This window comes from Pan paniscus, chromosome 4 (genome assembly GCF_029289425.2).
Source record: "Pan paniscus chromosome 4, NHGRI_mPanPan1-v2.0_pri, whole genome shotgun sequence".
Taxonomy (NCBI): Eukaryota; Metazoa; Chordata; class Mammalia; order Primates; family Hominidae; genus Pan; species Pan paniscus.
Genome location: NC_073253.2, coordinates 69554234 through 69567119, shown reverse-complemented (window position 1 = coordinate 69567119; position 12886 = coordinate 69554234). Strand labels below are relative to the sequence as shown.

General features: G+C 37.7%; 1 protein-coding gene across 6 annotated transcripts in view; it reads right to left on the bottom strand.

Annotated features, from left to right (window-relative positions):
• Positions 1-12886, bottom strand: part of PRKAA1 (protein kinase AMP-activated catalytic subunit alpha 1) — a 43769-nt gene that overhangs the window by 10244 nt on the left and 20639 nt on the right. For 3 of the 6 annotated variants that reach the window (XM_057302304.2, XM_003810969.6, XM_055112419.1), the window contains exons 2-4: positions 7356-7497; positions 5321-5414; positions 1635-1779 (exon numbers count right to left, since the gene is read on the bottom strand). In XM_057302304.2, coding sequence (XP_057158287.1) covers positions 1635-1779; positions 5321-5414; positions 7356-7497 — 381 coding nt within the window. Of the gene's footprint in view, positions 1-1634; positions 1780-4838; positions 4884-5320; positions 5415-7355; positions 7498-12886 lie in introns of those variants that run through there. The other 3 variants (XM_003810970.5, XM_055112418.1, XM_055112420.2) reach the window with 2 other exon arrangements.

Here is a 12886-nt window from a genome sequence, read left to right as displayed (position 1 = left end):
GGTTGGCATTTTCCAGTTAATCTCTGAACATTTAAATAGATATAGTTATAGATATAGATACACAGATGTAGTCAAAACTGAGGAAAATTTTTATAAGAATGTTCTCTGGGCCAGACATGGTGGCTTACGCCTGTAATCCCAGCACTTTGGGAGGCCAAGACAGGCGGATCACTTCAGCTCAGGAGTTCAAGTCCGGCCTGGCCAACATAGTGATTCCCCATCTCCACCAAAAATTAAAAAAAACATAGCTGCGCGTGGTGGCCCACATCTGTGGTCCCAGCTACTTGGGAGGCCAAGGTGGGAGAATTACTTGAGCCTGGAAGGCAGAGGTTGCAGTGAGCCGAGATCGTACCACTGCACTCCAGCCTGGGTGACAGAGTGAAACTCTGTCTCAAAACAAAAAACAAACAAAAAAAAGTTATCTGATTTGAACTAAAACCAACCTAAAGAAGAGATTCCTTTTTCTCTTAGGTTTAGTAAGGTCAATGGCAATTTATATAGGAAATACAGAAAAAATAAATTCTTTTTTTTTTTGAGACCATGTCTCACTCCGTCGCCCAGGCCGGACAGGCGATCTCAACTCACTACAACCTCCACCTCCTGGGTTCCAGCAATTCTCTTGCCTCAGCCTCCAGGGTAGTGGGGACTATAGGCACGCACCACCATGTCCAGCTAATTTTGTATTTTTAGTAGAGATGGGTTTTCACCATGTTGGCCAGGCTGGTCTCGAACTCCTGATCTCAGGTGATCCGCCCGCCTCGGCCTCCCAAAATGCTGGGACTACAGGCATAAGCCACCACGCCCAGCCAAAATAAATTCATTTTTAACAATCAAAATGTTCTTTAAACAAATTATAATTTACTATCATTTAAAACATTTTTAAATTTTTAAATAAATTTTTTTAATTAAAAAATTGTTTTAAATAATTTTAAATAATTAAATTCACATAGTTCACTTCTGGTTTTTAAGGTTTTAAATAATTCCATCCCACTCACTTTCCTTCTTCTCCATGCTTGATTCTTTTGAACATATTGGAAATAAAGCTGCTACCTTCTCTTTCACAAATAATACTCTTTTCAAATAGTCTCTCTAATACTACCAACTTAAGTTGTTTAAAATTTAATTTTAAAGATATTTAAAGAGCCAGGTGCAGTGGTGCACACCTGTAATCCCAATACTTTGGGAAGCTGTGGTAGGAAGATCACTTGAGGCCAGGAGTTCAAGAGCAGCCTGGACAACATAGTGAGAACTCGTCTCTACAAAAAGACAAAACAGCCTGGCATGGTAGTGCACGCCTGCAGTCCCAGCTACTCAGGAGGCTGAGGCAGGAGGGTCACCTGGCCCAGTAGTTTGGGGATGCAGTGAGCTATGATCACGTCGCTGCCCTCCAGCCTGGGCGACAAAGTGAAACCCTGCCTCTATAAAATAATAGTAATAAAGACATTTAAAGCTAAGAAAAGATGATTTCTTAGCTTTTCTTCTTTTTGTATGTTCATAGACAAAACAATACTTTGATATACTCAGTCTATTACTTTATGTAATCTTTTACAGTTATCTGAAGAATTCTAGGTAGGTTCATTGAAACTATAAGAACATTAGAAATGAACGTTAAGAAACTATAAAATTATCCTTACCAAAATCAGCTATTTTTGCATTCATGTGTGCATCAAGCAGGACATTTTCAGGTTTCAAATCTCTATGGACCACCATATGCCTGTGACAATAATCCACACCAGAAAGGATCTGTTGGAACAGACGCCGACTTTCTTTTTCATCCAGCTAAGAAAAGTTAGAGAGGCTTTTTAAAGGTGTGTCTTTCAAAGTAAATTGTCCTATCTATAATTCTCCAACCTATAAAATTGTCAAAATACATGAAAATCTTCCGAATGAACTTCACTTATGAGATACTTTTGACATGAGGAGGAGATACCTGCAGCACAAAACAGAAATGCTAAGATGGTCTTGGAACCCAAATCAGTAACTCAAGTTTCTAATATTATCATTTGCATATGACTACATTATAACAGCTTGCCTTCCTCTATATCTGAGTTATTTCAAATAATTTCAATATCTACTTGAAATTTGGCATATTTCCTTTTATAAGCGGCAAATGTTTACTCTTTCATTCTTTTAACAAATATTTACTGAATACCTTCAACGTGCTATACATTGCTTTAGACACTCATTACACAGCAATGAATAAAACAAAGGCTAATCTAGTTGATGAAAATAGACTAATAAATATAGTCAGAAGGAGTGATACTGTTTTGAAGAAAAATAAAGCAAAATATAGGTGCAGTGAGTGATAGTGGGGTGAGGGACACTATTTTAGACCATGAGGAGGTAATATTTAAGCACTATTCATAAACCAGCAAGCAACTATGTTGCTATATGTCCTAAAATAGAAGACATTTTAACAAGAAACACCTTAATTCATTTAATAAAATATCATAGCATTTTATCTTTAATATGCTTGCTAAAAAAAAATCTTACATAGCAACTACCTTTTCATTTTTGTTTTTTTGTGTTTTTTTGGGGGGGCGGGGTTTTAAATTTATCTATATTTTGAGATCCAGTCTCGTTCTGTCATCCAGGCTGGAGTGCAGTGGTGCCATCACGGCTCACTGCAGCCTCGGCTTCCCTGGGCTCCCACAATCCTCCCACCCCAGCCTCCTAAGTAGTTGGGACCACAGGCACATGCCACCACGCCCACTAATTTTTGTATTTCTGATAGAGACAGGACTTTGCCATGTTGCCCAGGCTGGTCTCGAACTCCTGAGCTCAGGCAATCTACCGCTTCAGCATCCCAAAGTGCTGAGATTACAGACATGTGCCACTGCATGCAGCCTGAAGTATTTTTTTTAAGCTTCTCTATGTATCCATATATTATTACCACTTTTTTCAACATAAGTGACAGCCATTACTTGGACATGCCTGCTCCCAAGAAGTCATATTTAATAAATAAGCTATTAATCCTCTAGGCGAAGGACTCCAATATGCAATTCTCTAACGCAGGTCACAAATTAGCATTCTAAAACCAGACTTACACCTTAAAGGGCATGGATAATATGGGAGAAAATACAAATCAGTAATTTATTTTGAAACAAGAAACTATTATAAGATACCATTCCTCTAGAAAAATACTAATCCTTTAGCATTCTAGTACTTTTATTTCTAGATTTGTAGGTTCATGGGGGAAAAAAAAGAGTATCTGTTCAAATATGAAAAAATAGGAGAAAACTTGATTAAACAAAATATAAAAAGTAAAATAGACAGGCTACAAAAATGAAAATTATACTGTATTAGTAACAAGTACAATTACAAAGGATGGAGAAAGGGATGTCTATAAAGGAAGGTTAGAAAAGTCAAAATACGTTTCCAATTAAACGTAACAGATTAAATCTTTTGTCTCCAACTCTTGAAACATCACTAAAATGACATCAGCAATAAAACAGGCATATAAAGACAAAAAGAACAAAAGAGACAGCAGTAATCAAGAGGAGTCACCAAGGACGACAATAGATAAACAGTAATAAAGACTAAGCCTACAAGAGAAAGCTGAAACCTAAGCCTACAGGGGTAGAAACCAGTAAAAAATAAACATCTGCATACAAAGCCTGGGAAGCCTTAGAAATTGGAAACACAGGGAACTGCTCAAGGTAGAAGTGAGAGATGAGCTGAAAACAGGACAAGTGCTTGAAGTAAGAAGCTTTTAAACTCACCCATATTGGGGAATAAGACCTATAATTTACTCTAGTAAGGCTGAACCAGCTCTGCTCTCAAGGACACCAAGGCAGGGATAAGGCATCCTAAGGAAAATATGGGGGCTAAGACAAAGTCAACATACTAACTAGTGAGACTTGCATCTCTTTTCCCCACTCAGCTCCTGGAGCACTGGCAGCTAAGCTAAGGCCTTTAAGGAAATGGGAAGGTTTCTTCTGGAGCAAATATCTGATCCAAGAAAACATATTTGTTATTATTAGCATTTGGTATACAGTAATAAAACAGACAAGTCCCTACCTATTCAAGCTATGAGAAAACCCAGCAATCAGTAAGTCCTACCCACATGAGCCTGGCATTTAATACCCTATTCTTAAAATATTTAGTGGACAGCCAAGAATCACCAAATATCTGAAGGGCCATGCATCAAAGACAAAAATGAATAAAATGAATGCAGAGAGCACAGAAGGTACAGAACAAGACGGAACAGAGGAAGACTTTTTTTAAAATGCCATCCTCAGACTAGGTTATTATATCTGTGAGGCAAATAACAGCAGACTAAAAAAATGAAAATTTCAGAAAATAAGAAACTTTTGAAATAGAAAATACGGGTGCTGAAATTTTAATATTCAACTGGTAAAACTGAAGAAATACCCACAAGGTAAAACCAAGAAATAAACAACAACAGAAAAGATAAGAAAAATATATATCAATTGTGCCTGTTTCTCATTTCTCCAGGCAGAACTTTTTTTTTTTTTTTTTGGTAAGGAGAAGCAGGAGTAAAGGGGAGTACCTGAAATAGAAATGAATCATGTTAAGCAATAGTAAAATCAAAATTAACTTGGTTAATAAGTTTGATTTTGATAAAAGTAAATAGACATGCTATATAGAATAAATGAATGAGTAATGTAAATAACTTAAGATTGAGAGAAAAGCTTTCTTTTCAGGGCTAGCTACAGCTCTCCCACAAAGGGGCTTTTGCATACCACATAACCTGGGTATGAGAAAAAGTATGGGCAGAGGGCAGTGTTGAGTTTTTGTATCTGTAACTTAAGGTAGTGTTCAAAATGTCCTACAAAGTTCCTTCCAGCTATAAATTCTTTATATCTAATTCCTACCTCCTTCGTGGAGCCTGTTTTTACTACTCCAGGTACATCAGATTTCTGAAACCAAAAAATGAATGCAATTTAAATGTGGCTAGAATTGACTAGCAAGGCCTAGATCTTTAAGTAATAATAATATATTTTGTAACGATTAATTACATTAAGATACATATTCAAAGTATTTGTATACCCTGGAAGCATAAGTCTGAGGATTATGAGTTCTGGGGGCTCAAGCCAATTCCGTCATTAATAAATCACGTTACTGTGAGCAATCATATAAGCCATGAGGCTCAGCATCCACATCTGTATAAACAGGCTAAGGAGATAATCTTTAAGATCCTTTCTAGTTCTACATAGTTTATGATTCTAAACAAATATATGACTAAGGGAACTGGTTATTAAATAGACCTCTTAAAATTGGTTGCTGACATTTTGATGCTAGTAAAGGATAAAGGGGAGTTACAAAATACATACAGAATTAAAGCAGAACAGCTTACCCTTCCATTCTTACAGATATAATCAAATAGCTCTCCTCCTGAGACATATTCCATCACCATGAAAATATCAGATGGTGTACTGATGACCTGGTACCTGGTGAGAGAAAACATTGTCTACAAATATTAAAACACATATATTCATTCATTCAATAAATATTTACTAAGCACCTATAGTATACCAGGTACTAGGCTAGGAGCTAGGAAAACTGCAGGAAACAAAAATTCTCTGCTCTCGTGGAGTTCATGTTCCAGGAACCAGGAAACAGACACTAAATAAATAAGCAATATCTCAGGTGGTGGAACATGCTATGAAGAAAAATAAAGCAAATGAAGGGGAATCTTTGTATACAGAGTGCTAAAGGAAAGCCTCTAATAAAGTAACATTTGAGCTGAGCCTAAAAGAAGAATGGGAACAAATTATGTAATTATCTAGGAGGAAAGTGAAACTGGGAGAGGGAATAGCAACTGCAAAGGTCCCCAAGTAGAAGCCTGCTTGGCATGTTCGAGGAATATTAGAGAGAAATAGGATGTAGAGTCAAAGGTGTTAACTGCAGGCCAGAAGACACAGAATTTTACAAGCCATGATAAGGCTTTGGCTTTTACTCCAAGGAAGATGAAAAGCTATCGTACGTTTTAAGCAGTCATGTGATCTGGCATATTAAAAGTAAAACTATGGCAGCAATGTGAAGAATTAACTGTCAACAGTAAAGGTAGCCACAGGAGGTTACTTCAGGATTTCATGAGACAGATGGTGGCTGAGACCAGGTTGACAGCAATAAAGGAACTGAGAAGCAATCAAATCCTAGCTTGATTGTGAAGGAAGAAATGAAATGCATGGTAGAAAGTGAAAGAAACAGGGAAGTTAAAAATGGTTCCTAAGTTTTAGCCCTGGGTCATTGGCTGTTAGCCAAGATGGTGAAAACTGTGGGAAGAGCAGGTTTGGGAGAGTAATAAAGAGTTCATTTTGGGCCGGGTTGAGTTTTAAATGTCTTGCGAACATCCAAATGGAAATGTAAAGTCAGCAGTGAGCAAATAAGTCTGGTGTAAGAAGAGATCTTAAAGCAAGAGATGTACATTTAGGGGTGGTCAGCATATGGATGGTATTTAAAACCTAGCACTCAACAAATGAGAAGAGGTAAGAGTGAAACAAGTTTGAGTCAGCCAGTTCAGGAGAAAAACCTAAGCATCTTGAAGTTATTGCCTGCATAACAAAGCAGAAGCTGAGCAGGAAATAGTTATTTGTAGACTCTATAACTGGCAACTGTAAAACAACAGTAAGATTACTGCCCTTTTGAAATCTTAGATTCCTGAAATTTTGTTATCTATATGTTCAGGTATAAGCAGGATGGGGAAAAACCCTTTCTACTACCGCATTCTCACTAGTGAGGCTAACTGACATCATGTGGGCATTTGGAGGTCAAGAGTTTTTACTAGCAGATCACTGTTGGTTTTACAGCAATGGGGCACCAAACATTACCAGAAGGGCATCTTTCCAGGAGACAGGAAAGAATGAGAAGATAACAGCTGATAAGCACAAGGGCAAAACATGAACACAGGCTTAAATGACCATCAATGGGGTTAGAAAAATACATGAATGGGAAGAAACTTTTATTTTTTTTGGGGACAGAGTTTCGCTTTTGTTGCCCAAGCTGGAGTGCAATGGCACGATCTCAGCTCACTGCAACCTCCGCCTCCCAGGTTCAAGCCATTCTCCTGCCTTAGCCTCCCGAGTAGCTGGTATTACAGGCGCCCACCACCATGCCCAGCTAATTTTTGTATTTTTACTGGAGACAGGGTTTCACCATGTTGGCCAGGCTGGTCTCGAACTCCTGACCTCAGGTGATCTGCCTGCCTCAGCCTCCCAAAGTACTGGAATTACAGGTGTGAGCCACCGCACACAGCCTAGGAAGAAACTTTTCAAAACCCTTAGGAAACAAAAAGAAGTGTCAGTCATTTTTCTCACTTGTCACATTAAGTAGGTTAACAAAAAAGATGAAAAGATGACTGGACTATATTTAATATAAACAGAGCTTACAGTTTAATTATATGAGGATGCCTGAAAAGCTTGAGGTTCTGAATTTCTCTGCGGATTTTTCCTACCACATCAAGGCTCCGAATCTTCTGTCGATTGAGTATCTTCACAGCTACTTTATGCCCAGTCAATTCATGTTTGCCAACTGTAAAAGAAGTAATTTAATAAATTAGTACTAAGTATGATTAATAATATATTTACACATATTCTGGCCCGGTGCAGTGGCTCATGCCTGTAATCCCAGCACTTTGGGAGGCCGAGGCGAGTAGATTACTTGAGGTCAGGAGTTCGAAACCAGTCTGGCCAACATGGCAAAACCCCATCTCTACTAAAAAATACAAAAATTAATGACCGGGAGCGGTGGCTCATGCCTGTAATCCCAGCACTTCGGGAGGCCGAGGCGGGCAGATCACCTGAGATCAGGAGTTCGAGACCAGCCCGGCTAACATGGTGAAACCCCGTTTCTACTAAAAATACAAAAAATTGGCGAGGCGTGCTGGTACACAGCTGTAATCCCAGCTACTCGGGAGGCTGAGGCAGGAGAATCGCTTGAACCCAGGAGGCGGAGGTTGCAGTGAGCCGAGATCCCACCACTGCACTCCAGCTTGGGCAACAAGAGCAAAACTCTGTCTCAAACAAACAAACAAAAAAATACAAAAATTAGCTGGGTGCAGTGGTGGCACATGCCTGTAATCCCAGCTACTTGGGAGGTGAAGCAGGAGAATCACTTGAACCTGGGAGGCAGAGGTTGCAGTGAGCCCAGATTGCACCACTGCACTCCAGTCTGGGGTGATGATTCAGACTGTCTCAACAAAATAAAAATAATAATATATTTAGACATAAGAGTAGTCATCTAGCATCCTCAGAAAATAGCTAAGCAAATATAAGTTCTTTTCTCTTTTGCCAGATTCATCCCAAATGTTCAGATGTTTAAGAGTGATTACATAGGAGAATACATAAGAAATTGGTAACAGTGGTTTCTTCCAGAAGAGAAAGCTAGAAGACTAAAGGAAGAGGGGAAGGAGACTTTTTTGCTGTATACCTTTTTGTATTTTTTAATTCTTTTAATTTTTCACCTTTTAACCTATCATACATACAGACTGAAATTTTTCTTTTAGTATCATTTATATGGATATTAAAACATATAGAAATTGGTGTAACCAGCATTATATAGTCAGATACAGAACAGTTCCATCATCCCAAAAGACTCTCTCATGTCATAGATACATTTCCCCATCCATAACCTCTTATACCTTTGAAATTCTGGTTCATGTGCATGTAGTTTCTAGTTTTCTTGGTTTCTCTGTGTTTTAAATTTTTTTTCCTGTTTTTTAATTTTTTTTTTTTTTTTTTTGAGACAGGGTGTCACTCTATCACCCAGGGTGGAGTGCCGTGTCACAATGAGAGCTCACTGCAGCGTTAACCTCCCCAGGCTCAGGTGATCAGGTGATCCTCCCATCTCAGCCTCCCAAGTAGCTGGGACTACAGGCAGGCCCCACCACACCCAGATAATTTTTTTGTATTTTTCTGTAGAAATGATGTTTTACCATATTGACCAGGATGGTCTCAAACTCCTCAGTTCAAGCAATCCACCAGCCTCAACTTCCCAAAGTGCTAGGATTATAGGTGTGAGCCACCATGCCCAGCCTCTATTTTTTTAAATGCAGTTAAAAAGAAAGGGAAAAAAAAAATCAAGTCATTTTATCTTTCCATTTTAAATGCTATCACTAGACAGTCGGTGGTGACAGAATTTGGGTTTAGGACATAATCCCAAAAGACACAATCCCAAATGCCATAATCCCAAATGTTGAAATCCCAAAAGATCAAAATCCCTAAAATCTAAAATTCCAAAAATCACAATCCCAAAAGAACAAAATCCAAAAAATTGAATTCTGGAAAAATAATTTGTAAAAAGTTCTCTAAAAGACACTTATTTCCATTTTTAAAAGATTTATTTGAGAAACATAAAAACACAACGGAACAGTTCATAGGCCCCTTTACACAATAAAATAGGCACTAATAACATATTTTTGCAAGCATAAATACTCAGGTATACTAACAACCATTGCATGGGTATAATAGGAACAGAGAAAATGTATTCATGAAGAAATAGATTAAAAAGCAAAATGGATAAACACATATCACTATGGTTGGTAATCCGGTGCACCCAGATTCATAACTGCGGTCATCTGAAATACCAGACAACCTGAATCTTCTGACAAGATCAATCAAAAACTGCAATGGGTCACTACCGTTTGCACAAAAACTGCAATAGAGTCACCCAAAGAGCCAAGATCTTGAGAAATTTTATCTTTCACAAATACAGATGAACAAAACGGACATCACTTACTGAGCAAGTTTCAACATTTTTATGTACATGCACAATGCTTACACATTACGTCACATTGTGATAATGCACTTTCAGTCAAATATGCAAAAAAGTGCATAAAATGAATTAGAATTCTCTAAAAGCCTTTACAGAATTTATACCTGCAGTATTAGAAATGATGCAAAGATAAAATACATAGCATAGCAAATTGGCACTATGTGTGAAAGGGCAGAAGTCATACCTGATTGAATAATTTGGCAGGGGAGCTTTCTTATATTTTTCACCTGCATATTCACTTCTATGATCTTCAAAACATTCGCTTGTGTTTAGACTAGAGCGGTTATGGTCTAAATATTTTGTAAGTATATGCTGACCATTTAGAAATCTGGTTATTGCTTGGCCATTGCAATTAAGTGATTTTCTGTCTTCACAACACCAATAATAATTAGCTTTTAAACTTTTCTCTTTCACCATTAAGTAGCCTGGTATACTTAATTTATCACAGCCTTTTTGCAAGGGAACAATTTCACAGGTCTCTTCCACTGTGCTGTAAGGAATACAGTAAGAAGGAATGATATTTGGCTTTCTCAATACCAAATCCGTATTAGTCAGCATTCTCGACAGACATAATTCTCGACAGACAGCATTCTTGAGAGACATAACCAATAAGATATATATATACATAGATATATGAGAGACGATTTATTAGGGGAATTGGCTCATGCGATTATACTGGCTGATAAGTTCCAGGACAGGTCATTTTCAAGCTGGAGACCCTGGCATGCTGGTAGCTTGGCTCAGTCCAAAGACCTCAGAACCAAGCCAAACCAGGTCTCAGTCTGAGGCTGAAAGCCCAGGACCCAGGGGGCTGCTGGTGTATGTCCTAGAGTCCAAATGCCAACAAGCCTGGAGTTCTGATGTTCAATTCAGCAGAAGAAAAGTCCGTTCCAGCTCTCAGAAAGGCAACAATTTGTTCTCTCTGGGCCCCCAGCAGATTTAATGGTGGCCACCGCTATTGAGGGCAGATCTTCCCCACCTAGTCCACTCAGACTCACATACTAATCTCCTCACAGACAAACCCAAAATAATGCTTTAACAAGTTTCTAGGTATTTCTTAATCCAGTCAAGTTGACACCTAAAATTAAATCCATGAATCCACCCCTCGTCAATTTGGCACCCATAAACCATCTCCTTAAACCATACTTAATTTCCAAATAAATACAATAAAAAGGCAATCGGTTCCACCTAATATGATGCAAGTAAAATGATGCAACTATCTTTCATACAACCGAATGTGCACTAATTTCTACCCCAGGTGTTGGCTTTCAGCATTTCAACATTTGGGATTTTAATCTTTCATGATTCTGATTTTCAGGATTTCAGATGTGTGAGATTTTTAGAATTTAGGGATTCTGATTTTTAGAGATTTTGATCTTTCAGTATTTCAACATTTGGGATTATGGCATTAGGGATTTGGTCTTTTGGGGATATGATCACCAGTAGAATTTAGACAGTCATGAGGCTAAGTCTCCAAAAATTTAACCTTTGTGCACCCTTTCTCAGGAACCTACTGGAGAATATATATTCCATCAAAATCAGGAAGAAACCCAAGAAAGATGGCATGGAATCCAGCAAAGAAGGGATCCAATATAGGAGAAAAACTAAGAGAATCTCAAAATGGTGAAGCAAAGTCACAGTAACATATGGAGAAGGCCTAGAAGGCAACAAATCCAGACAGGAATGTGACAGAGAATCCAAGATAGTTATTTCTGAGGGATTTTACAAAGGCACTGGAAGATGTAAGAAATTAAGCTTTAGGTAAAAAAATTAAACAAATGAAAAAAAATGAGATAATTCATGAATGCCAGTAAAATTAAAGTTCTGTAAGAAATAAAACATAGTCATAGATACTGACTTAGCAAATAGTATTTACACAGCCACAATTATGAAAAAACCAAATATAGGTTTTATTAAAAGTACGATATAACTATATTAGGAGGATGGGGGTGTAGTATGAAATGTATAAGAGAAAGAAGGAAGGCAACCCTATAATCACAGCTGAAATCAACTGTGGAAATGAAGCACATTCTAATTTCTAATAAGGCTTTCTCCAATCTCCAGTACTAATTAGATGTGATTAAGAGCAGCCAACTTGACTGTTAAAGCTTGCTTCAGGAAGTATCTTTTTTCTTAGAACAAGTATGTTGAAACCTAAGCATGGTGCTAAACACATCCTCCAAGAATCTCCAAGCTCTGGCTTGGCACAGACTTTCTCTTGACAGCTGCTCAGCTGAAACAGGACTGGGAAATAGCCACAATACTGGATAATACTGGTGGACTCAAGACTTGGAAAGAATAGTAAGACAGAATCCAATTTGGGCCTGAACTCCCAAACCATCACAAACCAACCAAACTCCTATGATACCCTGCTCAACTGAACTTCAACCCCAATTAACTTTAAGAAATGACTGGAGCTTATCCAAAACTCTGGACATATATCCTGTCATTTAATAAGGAACTGGAATAGGAATTCAAAGCATTCTCTCAAATTCATTATTTTGGCTTATGTACTGAGCATCTCCTACATGCCAGTTAATGCTGCTGGGGAAAACAGTATTGACCAAAAGCAACCTGGGCTATGGGACCTTCCCGGCCTGTAATGATGACAAAAATAACAGTAAAGTGAGAAAAAGCAAAAAGTCTTATAATACAAAAGAATAAAACAAAAAAATGAATAGACATTAAACTCATCCATGAAATGCATGATTGTATTAGCAAAATTTACTAACTATTTTCAGAGTGATAAGAACATATAGGAGGTATGAAATTAGAGCAGAGCAAGAAGAATTTTACAATACAATTAAAATCATTTAGAAAACAGTAGGTAGTAGCAATAATAATGTGACGGGAAATTTTATAGAACACACAACAAAAAATGAGGAGGAAATTAGCAAAAATAGGAAGGAAGGGGTAACTACGGAATAGGGAATTGAGTATAATTTAACTCATGAGTAATACGGAGCAGAATATTAATCCACCTGTAAATAACAGAAGCTCCCCAACCACCCAAAAGAAGGCATAATAAGCAGAACAAAATCCATAACCGATCAAGATATACCATAAAACTTTTTTCTAATACTTGAGCATTTCATCAAATTATAAATTAATTGTTTTAAAGTATGGTGGTATAACTTCTTCCCTTTTG